Source organism: Diuraphis noxia, unplaced genomic scaffold, assembly GCF_037042655.1.
Source record: "Diuraphis noxia isolate RWA-SAM2 unplaced genomic scaffold, SU_Dnox_SAM2 contig0002, whole genome shotgun sequence".
Taxonomy (NCBI): Eukaryota; Metazoa; Arthropoda; class Insecta; order Hemiptera; family Aphididae; genus Diuraphis; species Diuraphis noxia.
This window is the reverse complement of record NW_028301712.1, coordinates 69,644,931-69,669,796: the sequence shown is the minus strand read 5'-3', so window position 1 is coordinate 69,669,796 and position 24,866 is coordinate 69,644,931. Positions and strand designations below refer to the sequence as shown.

The 24,866-nt window shown below is 26.0% G+C and overlaps 1 protein-coding gene across 2 annotated transcripts in view; it reads left to right on the top strand.

Annotated features, from left to right (window-relative positions):
* Nucleotides 1-23,490, top strand: part of Fife (regulating synaptic membrane exocytosis protein fife) — a 212,593-nt gene extending 189,103 nt beyond the window's left edge. For both annotated transcript variants that reach the window (XM_089219690.1, XM_089219689.1), the window contains 14 exons: nt 2,277-2,342; nt 4,719-4,843; nt 4,942-5,054; nt 5,791-5,870; nt 6,594-6,646; nt 12,156-12,361; nt 14,574-14,737; nt 14,823-14,981; nt 15,058-15,237; nt 15,300-15,461; nt 15,605-15,689; nt 15,764-15,822; nt 15,917-16,018; nt 20,389-23,490. In XM_089219690.1, coding sequence (XP_089075816.1) covers nt 2,277-2,342; nt 4,719-4,843; nt 4,942-5,054; nt 5,791-5,870; nt 6,594-6,646; nt 12,156-12,361; nt 14,574-14,737; nt 14,823-14,981; nt 15,058-15,237; nt 15,300-15,461; nt 15,605-15,689; nt 15,764-15,822; nt 15,917-16,018; nt 20,389-20,690 — 1,856 coding nt within the window. In that variant the 3' untranslated portion in view covers nt 20,691-23,490. The remainder of the gene's footprint in view (nt 1-2,276; nt 2,343-4,718; nt 4,844-4,941; nt 5,055-5,790; nt 5,871-6,593; nt 6,647-12,155; nt 12,362-14,573; nt 14,738-14,822; nt 14,982-15,057; nt 15,238-15,299; nt 15,462-15,604; nt 15,690-15,763; nt 15,823-15,916; nt 16,019-20,388) is intronic.
* The last annotated feature ends 1,376 nt before the right edge of the window (nt 23,491-24,866 follow it).

The window sequence follows — 24,866 nt, the reverse complement described above, 5'->3', positions numbered from 1 at the left end:
TATACTCAAGGCACATAATATTAAAACATGAGATTTTGATGCATTCTGCCCGATTTAATTTATTTAAATGTATTAACACATTTTTGCGTTCCCGTTGGATGAAATGATATTCTAAAATATATCGCCGTAAACTTTGTTTTGGACAACTATAATTATAGATGTACGTAAAATATTAATTATTACGAGTCAAATTATTATTTTGCTCCGAGTGAGTGCCATATACACAAGCCACCCTCGTGTTATGGGTGGTAGGTTCATACCTGTGGTTCCACATAAAGACATTTTCAGTCCAAAAGTTTTGGCTTAATGCAATCTCATTCTGTTTTTAAGTTTAAAAAAATAGCATTCACATTATACTAATGTCTAATAATAATAAATAATAGTAATGCAATTTGTTGACGTAAGATATAGTTTTAATTTTATCTCAGATAGAAAGCCGCGGTAGGGAGTCTTTTGCATCTATATCGTGGTTAATTTACAATAGATTCAATATTGTTTATGTAATAAAAAAAAATTTGAATCTCAGGTTATCGTTTTACTATGAAAATATACCTTTTTAATTTTAAATACAAATTACATTAATGTGATTTCACGTGAGTATCCTTTTTACATATTTTATTTTGAAGGCTGTTGTAATATTTAATAACTGTTGCAAGTTTTCATATCAATTATTATACTAATATCAGTGGTTAAACAATACTATGACCTGATGTTCAGAATTTTCGATAAACTTTGCACAGTGCACACTCAATACGAGTAATGATGCATTTTAAATATGGGTGATTTTTAAATGTTAACAATAGCCTAAAGACATTTGGTGAAAATGTTCTTGTTTTTTTCTGTATTATTTTGTATCAAATTTCTATTGTGACCCACTCTGTTCCCTTATTGTGTAGACAATAATATATATAATAAACAATATCATGTACCCTTACAAAGGAAAACAATATCGTTCATCGTCAAAGTTGGCCAATGCCTATATAATTGGCTACCTATGTTTTATAAAACCCACAATAAAGTACCACACCCACACTTAAAAACTTGTTTATTTTAATTTTTTTAATAACTTTATAAGGTATACCATACAATTTAATTAAAATCCAACCCCTATTCCACGTCTACTCGTGGTTCATGACGTTTGTAATTTATCCCTAAATTAAAGATTTTACATTTTACTCCAATTAGGTAGAACACCCGTTTATTTTTAGTGAGTATAAAATATAAAATGTTTTAAGCCTTCGCTTTCCCAGACATAAGAAAAATAAATGGCCCCATTTTGATTTCAAATCCTAAATTGAATTCTCCCACTTTCCTCTTACTGACCATAATGCTGTACTATATTGTCTGGTGAATGTGTCATACGAACATACACTTCATCACTTTGACAATTTATCAATTTAGCAATTTATTGTTTTTGTTTTTTTTCAAAGTCTGGTTTGTGTTCGGAATTATTTATGATTCTTAGTGAACGAGATAATTTTATACATAAACCGGTATTTTCTATTATTTTTTATTATCCAATCTCTAAACTTTATACCAGGTCACCACAGATTACTTACGTATCTATGGGTAACATAATATTTTAATATTAAAAATAAGTATGTGCTTTAACACCATAGTTATTAACAATAAGTTCTTCAATTTTTCGTCCAAAAAATAATTTATTTATATTGATTTGCATGGTTTTCGAGAATAAAAGATTGAAAAACAGGCAATTAATGTTGTCATTTAATTCGTAATGTAGTTACTTATATCATAATCATATGAGTATAGAATATTTATATGTTTCATATGATAAATTATTTAAATATAAAAAAATTTTATGAAAATATTTTAAATATTAAATGGCTATTGGGTATTTAGAAAACAAATTTCAACGTTATGCAGTTCAGGTTTTCGTTTTTGTTATCTTTGGATTTTAACCACAATAAAAATGTTTTTCTCGTTCTAAATAACTCGTCAATAATAAAAACTTACCGTATAAGCTAAATTAATTTAATACAATACCTATTTCAAAAAGAAATTAAAAATCGAAAATTATTGAGATCTGTTTGTTTATTTAGATTTGGTTAGTAATTCGGTATGTTAGTAATTAGTATACTATAGACTATAATATATAGTATATACTGTATACAATGATTTTCAACTTATAAAATTGACGATATCTTAAATACTATATATTATAATAAAATCATTGACTTTCTATAATTTTAAAAAGTGATATTATATTTTGATGAACATCAAATACATATCATTAAATTGTGATTTTTCTCTAGGTGTTCGTTCGGGATCCAAGCGTAAAGTAATACTGAAGCGTGACCTCACAGATAAAGCTCATCGAAGTAAGTATAATAAATCATATTAATGCTTTCTAAGTACACAATTCGTTACCAAAAAATTAAAAATAATTCATGATTTTAACATAACAATGAAATTATTTATTAAAATCAAATATTAAAAATAAATGTTAGTTGCATCTTGTTGGTATTAATACCTCTTTATTTTATAAATGTTATAAACATTAAAAGTTTTATAAAAATACTTATTTTTAAAAATCTAAATAGGTACAATTCAAATAATTTAATCAACTGATGACTATTATTCAATGGTTCAGAGAAATGTTGATAACATATTAAACGTATAAGCCACTTATAAGAATTTATAAATATTAGATTAAAACAAACATTAAATATTATTTAAGGTTTACATAAATGTTATGCGCAGTATTTTAGAAGATAGAGAGACATAAAAAAATAAGATAAAATACCAACACGTGAAAGCTCTAAATCTCTAATATATGACATATATCTATCTAAGTTACATGTCACTTTCGGGTAGGGACATCCTATGATATAGATTTTAGTTTTTTTTTATTTTATTCATGTTTTAAAAGATTTATGACTAAATGCCATTTAAAATTAAACAAAAATTGATATTCAAAAAAATCTCTTAAGATACACTTGGCAAAATATTTTCCATATATCGAAATAAAATGCTGATTAGCCATACTGTGTTTTTTAATTAATTTATGTTGGTATATATTATTATTCGTTTTATGAGGAATTAATACTGTATGGTAATATACTAATATTAATAATATACCTAACATATTAAAATTTTGATGCTAGTAATAAATAGTATAATACCAATAAATATATATGTTACAAACTTATGAATCGAATTTCAATAAATAAGAATTGCTTCAAATGTTCTATAAACAGTACTTCTGCAGAACTTTTGTAAATTTATTTTACCGAGGAATAAGTGAAATTATTATTTGATATGTTAGATATATTTGACTAACTACCCATAAATATAAGAACATAGTTTTCATATAAAAATATTCGTCGACAAACAATTTCTTTATGCTATTTTATTGTCAATAAAATTTTTGTTCATGAATTATGATTTAATTTATAAATAATGATAATTAGTATAAAAATAAATATAATTTAAGTGATCATCTAATTTATTCTCCTCGTAATTTTTTCATATATACATTTGATTTATAAATAATTTTGTTTCTTCAAAATCAACTAATTTATTTACTTTGAGTTAGGTAAAAACCTAAGATGAAAACAAATTGTTAAAATTTAGGTTCTATTGTATTATTAAATTTAGATTAATGCTTTTTCACACTATAAATTATTTTGAAATTTGAAATTTGAAATCACAATCTACATTTTTCAAATACGTTTGTTGTAGGTATTAAATTGTGTCATTTAAATTTTCGTTGTTGATTTTTTATTTTATCAAATATTTGAATTTCTAGTATTTATTTAAATAATTTATATAAACAGACATCAAAATGTCTTAATATTTATTTATTATTGTGAATCATTTAAACGAATTTTTAGATGTCCAGCAAACAAAAGTAAAAAAACTGTTAAATAGATTTCAATAGACTTAAAGTGTTCACATTATTACGTTTTAAACATTCATAAATGTAGGGCGATATTTTAGCAATAATTATAATATAATCAATAATAACTATAATTTCAGAAAGTTAATTTATTTTCGTTATTAATTTGAATAAAGTTATTATGGTAACGGAAAATGCTTTAATAAAACAATGTATGATTATAATATTTCACTTGTATTACACAAAGATTTTTTTTAAATATAAAAATGAATTTTTGCACTTTTTGTAATATAATTTTCAATATATCGTTTTTTAATAATTCACTTAACTGCAATACACATAGTTGTACAAAAATCTTTAATAGGTAATCTCATTGGATGTATAATATTGGGGAAAATATTTAATGATTTCCCAATTATCTTATACAGTGATTACCAGCAGTTTCCGAGTAAAATTATTAGTATTATTATCATTTTTTTTTTTTTTTTATTTTTTTTTTTTTGACATATATCAAAATCAAGATAATATAAGAAAAACTTTAAGAAATTATTCTCTTGGACAATTAAAGCAATCACCTTAACGTGAAATATACACTAATTACGCAGATTTCAAAATCATTGGGCGAATATCGAAAAAATAAGACAACGTTAAGCATTCTAGTGACAAAAAATACAAAATTGTCTCACTCAATACATCCCTCAATTTGTTAGATTAGACAGTGTGACGAGATTTCTGGTCGTTAAAACGATGCCCCGTTGGCCATTCACACTTAAAACTTTTTTCCTCTCTTTTTAAGCTGTCAAAGATAACTCGCAATGACAATGTTTCACGATCCTTTTTTTTTTCATCTCTTTAGCTCGAGGATTTGGGATGAGAGTCGTGGGAGGTAAGATCGGTCCGGACGGACAGATGTTCGCGTCGATTGTTTGGACTGTTCCTGGTGGCCCAGCAGAAAAATCTGGTCTACAACAAGGCGATAAGGTACAAAATGTTCATCGTACTCGCGTGTACTGTTGCTGCCAATCGCTATAACGAGTGTTTTATTATTATTCCTATTATTTTTTTTTTATCGTCCACAGGTCCTCGAGTGGGCTGGTATGCCGTTGGCCAATCGCAGTTTCGAGGAGGTGTGCAGTATCATCGACCGTTCAGGTGACGTGGTGGAACTGTTAGTTGAACAAGGATACGAATTGTGAGTTTTATTTTAATTCCATATACTCTTTCGTCGGCATCCACTAAAATCACATATACTTATCTATTGGCTATTACGGGCATAATATGCGCATTCATAATAACGATAAGATTTAGAAAATATAAATTATGTTCCAGTATAATAATGATGTGTTAGGGAGCATATTTTTTGGCCATCCATAACTTTTACGAATAATAAGATGATAGGTTATCTAACTACTGATTTCCAAATATAAAATATGATCGCAAAGTGGTGATTAATGATATTATTGATATCACATTCATACTTTATATTCTAGAAGAATTAGGTATATACCTAATACCTATATGTATAAACATAGTATATCAATTCTTATTTAGAATAATAGAGTAAAAAAACTTTTATTCAGAAATCATAGCATTTAATATAGTTGGTTAATCATGATTTATTTATGTTACCAAACGAAATTAAATTGATAATATTCATAAGTAATGAAAGTTGGTATTCACAAATATTAAGAATCATAAAGTGATTTGATTTAGCTTATATAAGAAAAAAAATCGTCATGATCACCAAAAAACATTACTCCTCTTAGAATCTAAAATAAGTTATAATGCCTATGGCTTAAACATTTCAAAATAATATTTTTAAACTCATTCTTTATAAAATTCTAAAACATGCACCGGAAACTATACTTCTACTGTGCATAATCAATTGTTTACCAAAAATTATAAGCATCTGGATCTTGTGTTTGCAGAAGGATTTGCGATCTACTCGACGAGCCCGGACCAATGACCTCCAGAAAGAACTCTGGCGAAGCTATGGGTTTGCAACTAGGTTAGATTTAATAATAATTTATACACCTATTTCCTATACATTATTACAAATCTACGTTAGTTTCTTTTGAAATCAATTTAATTTGATTGAGTTAATAACGAATGATACTTATACGGGTAGATATATCATATCGATACTCACGATAAATTATCTCTACTATTATGTTTTTCATGTATTATTTATTTCTTGCCGTAAAATATTTACCGTCGCAAAATGAAGATAATGAAAAAACTGACATTATAGAAGAGAGAAGACGCCTTAATGAAATTGTAGTATTATTAGTATTATTACTCGTGGAACTGACGATGCAAAAAGCGCAAAAACATTCCTGATCGCAGAATTTACGGACTTAGTTAACTTGTTACACCCACAGAAAAATTACGCTTTCTCCCGATACCAGCTACAATGTTCGTTGCTATTCATATTTTCTTTTTATTCATAAGATTTAACTTTGAAGTTTCCGATAAAATATTTATTTTTTTAAATAAAGTCGAAAAAATCAATTAAAAAATGGCTACGCAGAATATAACATTATAAGTTTTTTCTCGTCGAAAATTATGTAATTTAATATATTATATACCCAAACATTAAATATATGCATAATGCATTTAACGAGAATAAATCATAAAACAATAAAATCATTATTCATCATGTTTACTATGATGTTTATTTTAAAATTAATTAATTAACAAAGAAGAAAGAATTATTAAATTGAAATTTCAGATGGTTCAGACTCTCCGGCGTCCCCGACGAGAAGAAAACTACCTAAGACTCCGGTATAGAATTTAAACATTAACGGTGTATGTACAGTATAGTAGTTTCGATCCTTCAGAAATGTTATCTAGTGAACTATTCTTGTTTTTGGACATGAAAACGATACTAATAATAAAAACAATAATCTTTATCACCATTCGAAATTGTAACATATCTATATAAAAGGTGTTTTTTTTTTTTACTATTTACTAAAATCAATATATGTTGTACGTTAAATATACTATTAATTAAATAGATTATATTATATATTATATATATAAATATATATATATTTATATATTCTTAGGACATTCAATGAACGATATGACGTATGATATTATTCCAATGTAATCAAACAAACGAATAAATTTAAATAACGTCTACTTTTCGAATAATCATAATATAATATTGCGTAATATATAGCCATTGTATCATATTATACAATACAATATTTATATTTCTGAAGGACGATATTTTTTTCCTGTATGTTGGTTTAAGTAGATAGTGCGTGCGTTTTGATTTGATATTATTATGATTTTATTTCGTTATTTTGCCGGTATTATTATTTATGTAAATAGGCCAGTTTATATCTATTTGATGTATAAAACAGTACTGATAACTGATAACTGATATATTATATACATATAAATATATATTATATTATACTATAACATTATACAGAGATAAAATTAATCAAATATGGCTACTTCTCAAAGGCTGTGTTACATCAGAACAATACTATCGAAACCCCTGAATTATCCTGAAGTTTCTGTTTATAGTGATAATATTTGATAAAATATTATTATAATAATTCCTCTTTTACTTGTACGTAAGACTGATTTTTTGGGTTTTCATTAGCTATAAAAATCATAGGCATATTAACTGACCTGTTTAGTTAATATGTCTATAAATTATGATAAAAACTGTGGTCAATGTATAAACGATATATATGAATAATCTTCTACATTATTACTTTAACGATATATGCATTCACTATTTCAAGTTAATATCGTAATGAAAAATATTTTCACTATGCAGGTGGTTTAATGAGAAAATCTTCTGTTGTTATCGATCATCTGAATAAATGTGGTGAAAAATTATTATTAGATTTCGGTACCTACTATTAAAAAGATAATATATTATGTCTGTTAAACAAGGGTAATTTATATTATATTCATTGAGTGTATTTGGTATATTATACTTTAAGTTTTAACTTATTATAATTCTGCTTAAGTATATACATAATATATACATTAGCAATATACTATGTAAATATAAGTCCATTAATAATATAAGGTTAGATTAAGGAGAGAGAATCCGTCGAGGTAAATTTCAATCCAGAGAGATTCTGAAATATGAAGAAAATTAATTTATATTATAATCCCGAGTATATGATAAAATATCAAGTAGATTATCATTTATCGTAAAAAGTCAAATAAGAAGGTAAATTACATACAACTAGGTAATTTTTATTCATACAAATATAAGTAATTTATAATGAGAGAGAGAGAGAGAGAAAGAATAATTTATATTATTGTAATAAACATAGTAGAACATTCAGATACATTATTTAGTATATTATATTATATTATATTATATTATATTATATTATATTATATTATATCATATTCCATTATATATTTTATTATATACTATTTATACATTATATTTACAGTTATATGTCTTAAATTAGGTACATTTTTTTTTTAGAATTGGTAGCATATTATTAAATGATTTAAACAAAAGAATCAAAAATAAATTTAAATTTTTTTACTTTTTATTTTATTTGTGGTGGTAATCAGAATCGCTTTGGAGTGCACTTTATCGGATTTACTTAATATTCAAAATATTCTAATGAAGCATTTCAATAAGATTTATTACAAATAAATCAGTTTTGTGATTTGCTTACCATGAAAATACTTTTTATAGCGATAGTTGACTCGCTGACGGATTCCTCTTTCTTATATTGTTTATAGAGAGTTGATTAATCCATGATATTTTGTCTCTAAATAAAATACGCGATTAAATTTATATACATATTCATTAATATCTTAAAACGTATCTACACTTACATATAACCATATTATTTGAACCAATATGTTTCTTAAAATATTTAATATTATGTTAATGATATAATAATAGTTTAAAAATTACCTAGTTTAGATGATTAAAAATTATTGGTTTTGTCAAACATTTAAATGATATAGGTAAATGTAATAAATACATATTATTATTGATTATGATGAATGGTGGTATTTTTATTATCACTCCAAAAAAAAAAAAAAAAATATTAATCAAAAGAAAAATGTAGTAAAAGAGATTTTTCAACTATATTATTATATTATAACTAAAATGTATTAAGTGATTGAATTGCTGCAGTAAAAAATATAGCTACAAGAAACACGAGTGTGCTATGTGAACGGATTACTGGACGGTCAGTAACTCTCAAGAGGACAAGTGGTCATCTAGCCTCGCAAATAAAAATACACAAATATGTATATATTAAACTATTTATTTTATGCATTATAGATAAGGTGATTTACTTTTTAACCATAAATACTAAAATACTTATCATCTCTAAACGTGTTTAAATCTTTTATTATACTTTAAAAAATATTTTTGATATTAATTTTGAATATATGCAAATTATAATTTATATTGTTTCCTTACATATTTTCTTAAATATTATGCAAATATTTTATGATTCTTAGTTAATTAATTCAAATTATTTAAACATATACTTAACTGGTTAGGCATTAATATTTTGTATGTTAAATAGTATAAATAGCGGTATTATCCAGAGTAAAATTCTGCTTTGGATATGAAATATGGAAATTACAAAACGTATGTCATCATCGTTCAAAAATGAAAAAAATACCGAGTACCTATAACAAAAATGTCTAAAACAACAAGAATCTAGTTAAAATTTCTCACTCAGAAAAATTATTAAAACAAGTAAATCATTTATGAGATAATAAGTATTAACTGTTATAATTTATGAATCACTCTGTATACAATATACATATTATATTGTATATTTCTATGTACAGAATACACATACATATATAAAATCTATTTAAAACAAAAGAAATTAATTATTAAGTGATCCTAAAGTCTAATATATATTATATTATATACATATAATATGTGTGTGTGTATGTTTGTGTGTTTTATATACTTTTTTTATGTATATACCTACTATGTGACTATATGAGTACCTACCACCGTTATTGGACACACCAAGCTCACGCTTGAACATGTAAGTTTTTTCCTCATTTTATACCTATACATCGTCATTAACAACATATTTTATTACATGATACATATTACATACTTATATATGTACATTTTTTTACATACTTCACTCGATACGAATATATTATTCACACCTTGCTTGTCACGCATCGAAGCAAATTATGACTAAAATTCTCGTAACCGTAGTTTTCCACATTATATTAAACGGCGTTTTGCTGTTTTCTGTATACATATTGTGTTTGTTCTCAAGAATTTCAATACTGTTTATAATTTATATTCAGAGACAACACGAATTCTAAAAGATTTCACACGTTTCGTGATGAAACCGTTATGGCAGATGGATCGAAAATACATTATTATGATTTTGTGTTTATTAAAATCGATAAAGTTAAACACAGTTTAATGTTGACGACGATAGTTTTGAATATTATTTTTATCACTCATAAACTGTTAATATAATATTTTTATAATACGCATTTTCGGAGTCTTTTATGAGAACAATACTACAATGATATTAAACGATGAGTGTTTGGTATACATTTGGAAATATCTATTTACGCGTTCGTCATTATCATAACGTTTCGCACGGAGATTCGTTGGAAACTTTATAACATTTATTTTAATTTAATTTGGTTACTTTGAAATTTATGTAACGATTATGAAAATATATTGTTACACGTTATTGGTTATCAAGCCAAACACAATATTTATATCATTGTAATGTGATATTTATGAAAAATAATTAATCTGTAACGTTAAAAAACCTAAAAAAAATAACAGAACAATTATTCAATTTCATAATCCGACTTTTCCACAGAAATACGGCAATTCGCTTTTTAAATAATTGACTATAGTCATGGTTTGCTAAACTCCGTTATGCAACCATTCTTTGTACTATTTTTCAGCTTTTCGTCGTGTGCTTGACATGTAATGTATTTTTTTCTCATATACATATAACTAATACATAAAACTTTTTTTTTTCATCATCTTGCAGCTTGTTATTCAACTACCTACCTACCTACCTATTATTGTTATTATTATTACTACTACCTACTACTACATATAATATTATTAAAACACATACATTCAGCCTTGTGATTGTTTTACACACATATAACCTACACGATTTAATTTGGGTAAACATTAGTATACTATACGATACGTTTACCTAATTATAAAATTAGGCCTTGTCATTACACTTATATTATAATAATATATTGGTTTAAGAACAAAAGTGTTTGTAACATTAGCCCATGTTATGTTGTTGATTGTATCCACGCAATTATTGCAATTATTATTATCGTTATTATTATTATTATTATTATTATTATTATTATTATTATTAATATTATTATTATTATTATTATTATTATTACTATTATTAATATTACGTATCTTTCGAAATCATCGGAAGATTGTTTTATATCTATTTTGTTTGTTTCTGATTTAATGCATTACACTTTATTCATGTAACGCCCCACATAATATTATAATAGTGTCAGCCTCATTCTTAACCTAAGCCCCAACAGCCTTTGAATATACCCAATTTTTTTTTTTTAGACCTGTACAACGTAGACATAATATGTTTTATACATACATATCTATACATATAGCTAATTACATACATGTAAACCAAATACATATTTAAACTCACTTAGTTTATGGACCACAAGTATTGTAACGTACGACCCATATATGACATATATTACGTTTACGTATGATCATAATTTTCGAATATCGTCAAGCTATTTGTAAATTTTGTTTTGCTTTTAGTTTTCAGCATGTATGCTTCTTCATTTATTTTATTAGGTACATATTTTATTCCTTATATACAGTTTGTATCGATTTATAAAATATCAATCATTAATATATTAATACACGAGGCATAGAAATATACCAATAGTTACATAATATATATAATATATCTCATCGATAATGATTATTTAGTATATTGTGTTTTACGGTATAGTTATATAAAAATGTTTGCATGAAATGATACATCACTTTGCCAATGTTTTATTAAAAAAAAAAAAAAAAAAGATACGTCCTGAAATACATTTTTTTTCGATCAAAGTATTATATTATTGTCTTGCGGATTTTTCTTTTTAATCAAACTGCAACCTTTATATTTTTATTTATATTTTATATATATATTAAAACCATTGCTATTCTATTTCAGTGCACGTAATTGAATCATACTTTTATAATAATCGTACATACAATTCTTAAAATTGTATTTATCATGTTTTCGTATTTTAATATCTTGCGATTTTCTAGACTTCTGGCATGGCTCAGCCCATCCCCGAAGATTCAATTCGAGAAAGGAACATCATCGGTGGTATTCAGATGCAAGTCTGGTACAGGGACGGCAAAAATGAATTGTCTATATCTGTCTTAGCAGCCAACGGCTTGCAGATGAGAAACGACGCTGATTATGGTTCACTGCCCGAAGCATATTTACAGATAAAACTTCTTCCGTTCACGTAAATAATAATTATAATATATTATATAATAGAATCATAATTTCTAAAACGTTCCACCCGATAATCCCTAAATCGTGGCTATAAATCAAACGAACGAAAAACCACGCAAAAACACATAATAAATTAAAACAATAAAATATAATCGACGTATTCGTCGGAACTAGGAAGTTGCCGAAACGTTAAAACGATAAATGAATTTTCACACATTAACTAATAGATGCATTTATTATAACGGTCTGAAAAAATTTTTAGTAGTTAAAGATTAAAACTCTGTCCACTTGATTGCAATTTTACGTTTCATCTTAACTGATCAACAAAAAAAAAAAAAAAAAAAAATGAAAGTTGTATCCCAAATATTTAATATAAAAGGAAAATGAAAAAATTTTAATTATTACAAATAAAACAATCATAATATGAAAATCAAAAATGTATTTTAGAATGACACATACTTATAGGGAGTTGAATAAAACCATCCATCAAAATTCAATAATAACTAATTTATGTTTAAAGTGCTCTTTAATCATAAATATATAAATAAACTCTCAGTGTTATAATATTGTGTGTTTAAATTTTAAAAACATGCAAATTATTATTATGACAAATAATATTTTTACCAAATGAGCATTGTATATTGCTGTATTCATAATATTATACATGTATTATATATATCATATAAATAATATAGGTGTGTGCATACAATATACGTCGTATAAATACTGAATTATTATTTTCATTTAGTTATACTAATTTTTACTCTTTTGTTTGCTTTTTCCAACATTTCATATATTCTATAGTACATTTATAAACTTTTTTAAATAGTTTTTCATGTGGCTTTCTTATAAGTTAATTACATTTAAAAAGAAGTTTTGACGGTGTTAAGCCTTCTTTTTGATATCTTGGATATAATTGAAACAATTATTAATTCGTATAATTATTAAAACTTAAAATAATATTTAAATGAACGAAAAATCGTTGAATAATTAATAATTAATTACTACAAATACAACACGATATTTTTGTAAATTTCAAACGTATAGGTTAGGTACCTACAACTACTATATTTTCAAATTTTAAGCCATCAAATATTATGTTTTTACTAAATAATCATTTTCATAAGTTTTAAAACTAATTTAACTATGAAAATAATTAAAAAGTGCGTTTTAATCTTCAGGAAACAATTTTTTATGTGTTTGTAAATTTCTATTCACTTCCTTTTTCATATTTTAATTTTTCTTATTATTTTTTCCAAGGATTCAATATAATTTCGAATGAGAACAAAAATTTTTTGTAGATATTAAAATTGTGATATTTCTTAAGAATTCATTATTAATTTTAAAGAGGAATACAATACAATAACCCTGTAACGCACATTAAATAATGAATGTACCTATACGTTCTTTCATTACTTAGTTTTTATCAACTTAATATTCCAACTATCTTTTTTTTTCCATCTTAATCACATAAACATAAACGTGTAGCTTTAATTTTTACCCAAAGAAACTCCAATTTCCGTTTTAATTTGTTTTTAATTTTATATTTAAACTATTAAAGTTTATAATTTTCACTTTTCAATTTTATAAAAATTCACCACAATCAAATTCATGATAAATATTATACTATTTTTTTTCATAGAAAATAGTGTACTCATAGATAAAGAATAATAATATTCATAAGATTTAATCATTACAAGTAGATCGCGAATAATGTACGGTTTTAAATATCTATTAAACGCTAAAATAAATTCGTTCTATTTAGTAAATATTAACATAATAGATATGTATTACCTATGTTCGTTGTTCATGATACTTTTGAACTGCTATATATAATATTATAAACGGTAAACAGCAGGGTCAGCTTTAGATAGATTTGGCGTGAGCATAGGTACAACAGCGCAGAAATCAGAGGGGCGCGTGGTTGTCTGGTTATATATCAAAAAGAGAGCGAAGAGCTCCGTAAAAATACTTGCACTGGGTGCTGAAAAAGCTAGAGCCACCTCCCTCCCTTGATCAACAGCATAATACTCATGTTGTTATTCCGGTTATTTGTTAAAAATATATAAATATGATTTTCTTTTAAATATATTTGTGATACCATACAATCAGTTTTAATAGCTTTCGGAAGTCGTGTATATACAATATATTTATTATATGTATATCATATATCATAATTACCTAAAATTGTTTTAAGAATTTTTATTTAATCTGCTTTGCAGTGTGGAGACAAATATTGTAAGGACTGAAGTCGCAGAACCATCACTGAATCCTATATGGAATACCACACTTGAAATGCCAAATGTTCGTTCTGAGACACTAATTGAAAAGCAAATGGAAGTCATACTTTACGATTACAGACCAGACAAAGAGGACGTAATATTGGGTAACTTATATAAATAAAAAACAATTTAAAGTAAATCTAATAAAATATAGTTTAAGTTTATCTGACGTCTTCGGTATATTTACAGGTGAGTTTGTAGTAAATTTACAAAACGCACTTTTAGACAACGCAATGATATGGTATGAATTGGAGTCACCGAATCATAGTAAAGCCTCTAAATCCCCTAGGAGTTCAATTTCCGAAAATGGGAAAGGAGGATTACGGGGTCAAATCCGTTCAGTATCTGGTACATATTACACTATGATGACAATCATTTTATCGACCTATCCTAACAATATACTACACAACCACATGAATTGCAGAAGAACGTGAACTCGATGGATTCTTGCATCCGGATCACGCGTATATGGCGAACTCACGCCGAGGATCAAGCCAGTCGGAACAGCTGGACGTTGAACCGTATCAATTGAACAAGGATTTCTCTCGATCATTACCTGGGTCTCGTCGGAGTTCGTTCCAATCAATACAAAACACTGAAAAAGGTAAGTTATAGTTTTTGTTAATTTTTTTTCTCAGTTTACTATATGCTTTTAATATCCCACAGATCCTGAGCTAACGACAACTCCCTACACGAATAGGAGTCGACGCAGGAGTTCGTGCACCCCCAGACAAGATCCAGACGAAATTCTCAAAAATCTGAAAGCCGTAAAAGGAGAGTTACTTGGTCGAAGTATGAGCATTTGTGGCGATAAGAGAGGAATGCGAAGTAATTAATTTTAGCTATTTAATAATATTATATATTAATAATTGCTACATAGCTATATTATGTCTATTATATTATTAAAATAATACATTTAGATATTATATAATATTTGTTGAAAAAATATCACATTTTTATTTTTATTAAAGGGGGTAGTTTGTGTATGCGACCATACAAAGAGTCTGTTATGGAAAAGCCCGAACCAACGTCCAAATACGAAGAAGAACCAGTTGGGTGAGTACAATATACAAAAATTCCATAGTTTTCATACGGCATATGGCTATAATACATTTGTATTCGAATTTCAGTGATCCGATTCGATTGGGTCCGGGCCAAATTATGCCACGTGGATACGGCATAAGTTCAGGTAACATTTTTTTCATTTTAACTCATTTGAATGATCATATAATATGATATACTAATTGATTAAATATAAATAACGATTAACGGTGTTAATATAGGTTGTCACATTGAACTTAAACTAGGATTGCTTATGACGAAAGGTCAGCTCGAAGTTGACGTTGTATGCGCGCGAGGAATTAGAGCCGAAGATTCGCCACCAGGTAAAAATGAAAATAATGATATTATTAGGTTTATTCTAGTGGAAAAGCAACTTTTGCTCAAAAATGTACTTGATATTTTCAGCCATACATTTTAAAATGGTTATCCCTTATCACTCAAGAATATTATGCCCCTTTTTAATTCACGTTTTCATAGGTAATCAAGACTTTTTGAAACAATTTACATTTTTAATTTTATATAAATTGGTTTTATAACACCATTTAGGTTTACTCAATGAATATCACGAAGAGATTGCTCTCCAAAAAGTGTTTATGTTTTTGGTAATTTAAAAAAAATGTTATAAATTTTGAAATTATTACTAGCTAATATCAGGTGATTATCTGATTAAGTAATTTATCACATAGTTTAGAATAATTAAATTAAATAAAAAAATTAATCAAATATTAAAAAAATTAATACATTTTATAATAGCATGCATAACAATAAATTTCTCCTGCAGTGATATATTGTAAGATTTTTGCTAATTTCTTGCTAACACTTTTTAGTCTTAACTAAAATATAAAAATGTATTTATTTATTATTAGTAGCGGACCAAGTATAATACATTATATAGGACACAATTTATACTATCTATAATATACAAAGTATAACAAACATAGGATACGGTGCATAACATTCCATAAGCGTTCGAACAATTCTAAAGTTAATGGTAAACTACTTCATAAAACTAATAATTTAAAGAGAGTATTTCCCGAAGTCTTGATAATAGAATCGTGGAAAAAAGATTATAATGTGCATAAAAGGAAAACAATTTAAAAATATTTGGTCGTAAGAACGTGGATGAAAAGGGAAAGGTCATTTTTGTGCGAAAATAAACCCGCCGCGTTCGCTTTTCATTCAACGCAATAGCTTATATTACGTATTATATATTGTCTACCTCAGCGGTTCTCAGACTTTTTCATTCGCGGAGTCCTTAAGTTGCTGTAAAAAAAATGTAAAACATCCCAAAAACCAAGAATACCACTATATTATTAGAAACCACGATGGACACTACAATGTAACCCATGATATTTATATTGAATGATGTGCCCAAATGGATCCTATAGATCGAGATAAAATAAATTTAATGTGAAAATATTACACATGAAAACATAAACTTAAACCCAAAACAATATCATGACCGTGTAAGGCTGGGTTCGCATTTAACTCCATTAATGTTTATAAATTGTGTTTATTAGAGGTGGGTATTCAACTATAATACACACGTGGTAATAACTAATAATAATAAATTGTAAAAGCATTTCCCTTGTGGGCGTGACTACGTAAAGAACAACAACAAAATAGGTACGCTAAAAGCATACGCGGGTTCGTTTATATACACAGCAGTACACTAAAATCACACTTAGAAGTTTTAAAATTTAAATTTTCACTTAATTATTCAACGTACTTTAAGAACACCACCATCATAATATTATGTACGCAGATCGTAATAAGTGTGTACTGTGTGCAGACTCGTTTAACTGTATAGCTATAAGTTATAACTATATAAACGGCTTAGTATTCCAGGATTGGATGGACTCGTTTCAATTGTATAGAAAGTTATTTTAAACACAAAAGTGATGCGTTCGGAAGTCAATGCGAAATAGGTACATTTGCAAAAAAATCGGTCGTATTTGGTTTTAAAACATTATAGTACTGATACAGGATATTAGTTGGGTGAATGTGTCACAATAATTTTTATGATGTTATATATTTTTAAAACAACGATAAATTATTGTTGCGTTCAAAAACGAATCTGAGTGGTTAACACCATTGCTGTCCAAAGTTTCTTAATTTCTTCAACACTTTTGTGCTGGGAAACCCAAAAAATGAACTATTCAAATAAACATAAACTAAAATTGTAGACTAAACACCATAATATATACAGTTAAAATAATATATCTCAGAACCAGTCACGTATTCGTTACTATTTATTGATATAATAATCAAAAACAAACTTTTCTTCGATTTTTCATGATACAGTAATAAAATTCGAAATAATATCTTTTAATACTTTAATATTAAGAGCACATAATGAAGTCTAAAAAACAGTAAAAGCTTTAAATGAATTTAGTTATTAGTTCCAAAATATATCTAATAGCAATAAACGTTTTGCATTTATCATCTCTTATTTTCTAATAACTACTTTCAAAGAGCTATTTTTCTCGAAAAAAAATCAGTGAAAAATAAATATGGGAAATAAATATTTTCATTGCATAAAATATAATTTATACATTATCATATAAATACAACTATTTTTAGCATATTTTAGAAATTTAAATTTTTGCGCAAGTATACCATTTACTTTTATGTAAATAATTCCATACTAAAATGTTGATAAATATACAAAATAATAAAATAGCTTATCCAGTTTTTTTTTTTTTTTTTTTTTTTTAAAGAGAACAATGTCTCACAAACGTACACCATAACGAATTTGAGTTGAGCAGTCCCAACAGTATATCTATATTTCGTAAGAATTAATAACAGTGTGAATTAACCTCTAACTTATAGACAAGAACATTATCTGAGGTTTCTTATTTGTTTTTTATTTTTATGATGTACTCAAATTTGGTTTGCTGTATGTTTTTAATACAGGGATAACACATTTGGGTATAGCATAATTTTAACTACTGTTGTAACTTAATAAGTAGGGCTAGGATTTATATGCAATAAAAAATTGTAAAATATGCATTTTATTTACCAAAATATGCAAAAACAAATTTTTATTATTATTTATTATAATTCATAATTTATTATTATTACTTATTATTAGCTCATATTATTACATTAAATATTAGTTTAATTAGACGTAACTTGGCACTTTCACTTTGAACTTTCAGCATACTGGACACTGTTATTAAAACCATTCAAATTATTAAGTATAAACGTCCGCTTCATTTACGCAATACACGATGTACTAATACAATTATTCTGTACTGTCTCACTGTATAACAACGTGTAAGTAATTCTACCAGTCGTCCGTTCAACGATAAGGTAACTAACGGATATTATCCGACCTAAGATAAAATAGGTAGTAGTTATGCTATATATTTACGAAAATTCAACGGATAAACCAAAAACTGTAAGGTTTCGTGAAGTACCATTTAAAATTATCAATAACCTATAAAAATTTAAAAAATGTTAGTTAAAAAATATCGAATTCTAAAAAAAATCTATGAATATGCAATTATAAGCATTATGTCCAAAATATGCAAACAAAATGGTCCTATTTAAACGAGAATAAGTCAAATCGTGGACAAATCTGAAAACCAATCAATTTGGACTTAAGGAAAAAAACACGCAAATGCATATAAATCTTAGCCTTATTAATAATAAGTATAACGATTATTGAATACTTAAATAATAATATAACATAAAAGATATTTAAAATAACTAATATATTAAGTTCTTTGTAAGCTATTTAAATATATACTAAATTTAGAATACCTACAGAATTTTAATAACAATTTTCCAAGTTTAATTTCTTATTCTATCTTAGGTACATAAAAAAAAATATTATTTTTTTAAATAATAAATCAAAGGCACTTTTTTGTATTTAAATTAAAAATACATATTATTTTTAACTACGAGTATTCATAAACCAGTGGGTAATATAGTTTTTTACCTCATACATAATTCAATCTTAAATATACATAAATTCAATTTTAAGTCTAAAAATTGTATAATATTAACACTAAAAAGAAAATATAACAGTATGTTATTTTTAATGTATAGAATCTATTACTTATTACCACCTGTTATCATTATCTAGTTAATATATTGAAAAAAAAATATTTTTTTAATAAAATATTGATTACATTTTATAATAATAATACATTTTATATTTTAAATATTATTTGCATACATTTAAGATAAAATGAAAATCTGAGCAAATAAATATAAAAACAATTTAATAATTTTAGTAAGAATAACTATATGTGATTATAAAAATATAACAATACCTCCAACAATTTATTAATAGTATAATTTGTTTACGACAGTAAATAAAATTTAATAAAAAATCAAGTTAATTATTGTTAAAATATATCATATGGGCAGGAATAGAGGCCATATCTATGCGTTCGTTATAGTTAAGTATTATGATATACCAATAATATATCGATGAACTATAATTGTAAAAGTTCGTTTTGGCAGTGTGTATCGTATCATTTTATATAGACTATTAAGTATCTAAATATTTCATGAAATAATACCATTTCATATTCATACTTAAAGTTCTAATGTTAATATTAGATTCAATTTAAACCAGTTACATTGAGCTTATAGTTTTATTTTTCCACTACAGAATTAAATATTATGTCTGATCTGAGTATAATATCTTGAATGATCAATTTTTGTTGTTTGTGTTTAGACACTTACGTGAAAACGTATCTCCGAGAAAACGACCGCTGGTTGCAGAAACGTAAGACCCGCGTGGTCCGACACAACTGCAATCCGGAATACAACCAGACACTTAGATATTCCGCGTGCGATGTGTTGGGTAGGTCACTACTGGTAATGCTTTGGGAGCGGCAAAAAGGCTTCGAGCACAACCAAGGATTGGGTGGGGCTGAAGTCACACTCGACGCTCTGAAGCTGACACAGGTCACCGAAGGATGGTATCCACTTTTCCCTATACAGAGTTTAGGTTCAGACTCCAACGACTCTCCGTGACGTCATGCCATGAAATGTCGTTTGTAATTAATATCAATTTCACGGAAGCCCACTTTCACATCTTGGGAAATGTAATTACGTTTTAACTGTGTTCTCTTTATTTTTTTGTTTAACATAACACTATTGTGTCCTGCAATTTACATTTCGTATCTACCTATTTGGCTCCCAAAACGCATCATAGTATAGTATAATTGAATTCCTAAAATATAAGAAATAAATCATTAGTAGGTATGTAATATATTAAAGAAATTTGAGATTAATAGACCAAATTAATAAATTTGGATAAAATTAACAGTTTTATATAATACATTTTAGCTCCAAGTCCGTATAAAAGTTGATTTCAATATGGAAATTTTCAAATATTTTTTAATATGCAAAAAAAGTATTCTAGAATTTTCTTTTCAATTTCACCCAACTTTATACATATCTTAACTGAAGGGCAATCGATGTTAAAACATTGTTCAAACTACTTATATAGAAACTGTATTACAAATAATTTGAAAATGTGTTTTTTTTAAAAGAATAATGACATTGACATTTAATCAACTATTACGTGTAGAAATTATAATAATTAAATAGTCAAAATCGATAGTAGCAATTACCTAATATTTCATTATAAATTACACACTATACAAAAATAATTTTAGACATTGAGTGATATAATTTAAAAAACATAATCACGATAACCTAAATGATATTGCTGATTATTATACTTGTACCTATTTATAATCTTGGCAAATTAATACCAATTAGATATATGAATATTTAAATAAAAAGTTATCCTTTTTAAAGATAATTTTTCAATAGGTTATTATTTAAAAGTGTACAGTATAATAATAACTATTGAAATATTTAAGATTAAAAATTTAGATGTTTCCAATATATGTATACATATTATAACACACATATTAATAATACTAAATTAGAACCAATATACAATGTAAAAAAACGCAATTACATATTTATACTACTAATTGAATATATTTACTTAATAATTTGAAGTATATAATAATCTGATGGAAATACGGTTTACTTAATTTATAATTTATTTTCAATCGTCTATAGTATTTTTAATTTTCTTTCGAAAATCTATGATTTATTACGTAATAATAATATTCAAAATTGCACAAAAAAATAAATGAAATACATTTTATTTGGATACAATATAAAAATAATAACTCAATAATCTATGAGCTATTTGAACCATAATATAAATATGGGACCATTTATTAGGAACAAATGGTTAGGTTAAAGATACATTTGAATAGTTCTTTATGGTTATGATAATAATCATAATAACTACTGAACATAATAATTATAGAATCATGTTGTTTTATTTATGGTTCGTACTAGTTGTGATATGAACGTACAAGCGAAAAGAAATGTATGTTAATGGTTAATAATGATTTAATTAATTGAATAATACATTTATACATAGCAAGTGTATATTTCAGAAATCTTAAAGTTTATATATTTATACGTATTTTTACTTGTGTACTTAATTTTTTAGTTGATATTATCATTACTTCGATTATTTTTTTTTCTATTGGATTATTGTTATACTGTTATATAAGGAATTATTTACGTACTTGCGATAATTATTTTTGAAGTTATGTTTATAAACTTTTTACTGGTTGTATAACTGAACGCAATTTCGTCTTGAAAATAATCTTATTTCTATTTTAGTTTTTTAATTAAATTAACATTTGCTGTGTTCAAAATGTTTGTTTTCAATCCACAAGGAGTTATAAGGATGTTTTGCCAAAAAATATAAATGAAATTAAGTTAAGTATAAAATATTACAGCGACGAGATGTAAAATATGTCGTATATTTATTGACTGTCTAGTAAAACGATTTTATCGAGACAATCTCATATACATACGTAATTATTGTTGATATAATTTTTAGAATAATAAAATATCCACATAGGTATTGTATACAAACTATTATTGTAATGTAACTATGAAAATCACAACATTAAAATTGTATAAATCTCCGCCCTAGATTTTAAGTAAAATACGTACTTAAGTATTTTATATTATTATACATGCAATTAGAATCAATACGGTTTCCAATTCATGAACATTATAATAATATTAATATGGCGCTTTGACACGGTGACACGGCGTTTGGCCAGAAATCACATTACAAGATAATATTATAATCACTGACTTATTGAGTAAACATTGTTATTCATTAATTTTGTTTCAGTCGATCTGCTGTGTTTGACCGCCATTATAATATTAATATAATCATCAGATAACAATAATTAATACTACTCAAATATAAATTATAATATAGGTAATAATATTATTATATCCATAGCGCTCGAGTACGGTTTGGCTTTTATTGTATAAATATTTTAAGGGAAAAAATTCGTGATTCCTACTTGTTAACGCCGGTCTTAGTTCCATTTTACCAAAACTAATAATTTATATTTTTAGTTGTGTTTCGAAAGTTACCATTCGATTATATTATGTCACTGTTTTGAATATTATATTCGTTATTCAATAGTGACAATTTTTTTAATCAATATTATTTAACTTTTTTATGTTTATTATGTTTTGATATTTTGTTAAATAGATTTGTTCATATTATTGTATAATTAAATTCATGACAATCTTTATTCAAAACTATTGAATCACATGTAGGAATTTAAAAAAGTAATATATATATATATATATATCGGACCCATGATAATATAATATATTTATTTAAAAATATGTATAATAGCGTAAATTTTAGCTGTTAGAAAAAACAAATATTTATCAATTATAATAAACATGTTTAAAACAAAAATATTGTTCATGTGTTAAATGCACAATTGCCTAGCTTCTTTCCAGCTTCATAGATAAATAAAATGATGAAAAATGGTTATATATATTTTACTAATATTGTAAAAAAAATTTTATACATAAGAGGTAATTATTGAAGGGATTCTAAAACTGCATTCATTGATAAAAAGAGTTGCTATCCTTAAACAACATGCTCACATAGTAAATCATATAATTTAAATACTATATGTTAGTTCATAAGTATTTAACCTTATTTGTATTAGTGGAACTTTATGTTCATCCTTAGGACTTGCACATCCAATCTTTGGCTAAACACTGGAATTCACTCCCTACTCACTTTTCCATCTGTTATAGAAATATATCTCAAACCGTCACAACACTACCCTGATTCCACAACCTCGATCTGTCTAGGAAATCCATAATTTTGTTTCTCCCTTAATGGTTTGATCATACATGACTTCCTTCTCATTCCTTTAAACTGTCATTGAATTGTTCAATGGTCTATGATATTTGCCACTTACTTTTCATCTGTCCCAGCCTATCAACAGTCAACACATCGTGACTGACAATCTATTGTTCCTTTTGAACACCACCAGAATCCCTTTTTATGCTATAAATATATTCTCAAACAACAACAATATATCATATTAAATATATTATATTTCTTTAACCATAAACGTTTTTTAATTTAGTATTTTTTTACAGTTTTCTTAATTTCATTTTTTTTTTAAAAATTTTCTTGTAAGCAACCTCTATATCATATTAAATAATTTATTGTAATCACAAAGTGATTTTGTTTCAGTTAACGAAACTTAATTATTGTTTTTTTTATATTCATAAATCTTACATTGGTTACAAATAATTATTATTCATGACATACATCATAATCACTCTGTAATGCGGTTTGCCGTAACCTGCAAACCACTCAACTCCACTGGCCACACACATGCTCCATAAATTAGTGTAAGGTCTATGGTATGTCCGAATTGCATGTCATTCAACTTTAATAACCATATACACATTTCATACAGAAATAAATTATGAACCGAAACGGTACAGGTTGAACTAGTAAAAAAAAAAAAAAAAAACGGATCGTTGGTATAAATTATTATTGATATAACAATTATATAACATTACCACCGAATTTTGATTATAACACATAGATAGACTAGTAACACCATAAGTGCCATTCCTTCGTGGATGGAGAGGTGGAGAGATGAATTTCACAGTAGATCATTTCTGGAATCTAGCCCACGAGAATTATTGAAATACATAACATAATATTACAGATCACAAATGTCACTGGGGAAACAGCTGCCCACAGTACCCACTCAGCCACCCTGTCATCCACGCATACCACATATTATACGATTAGAGTAA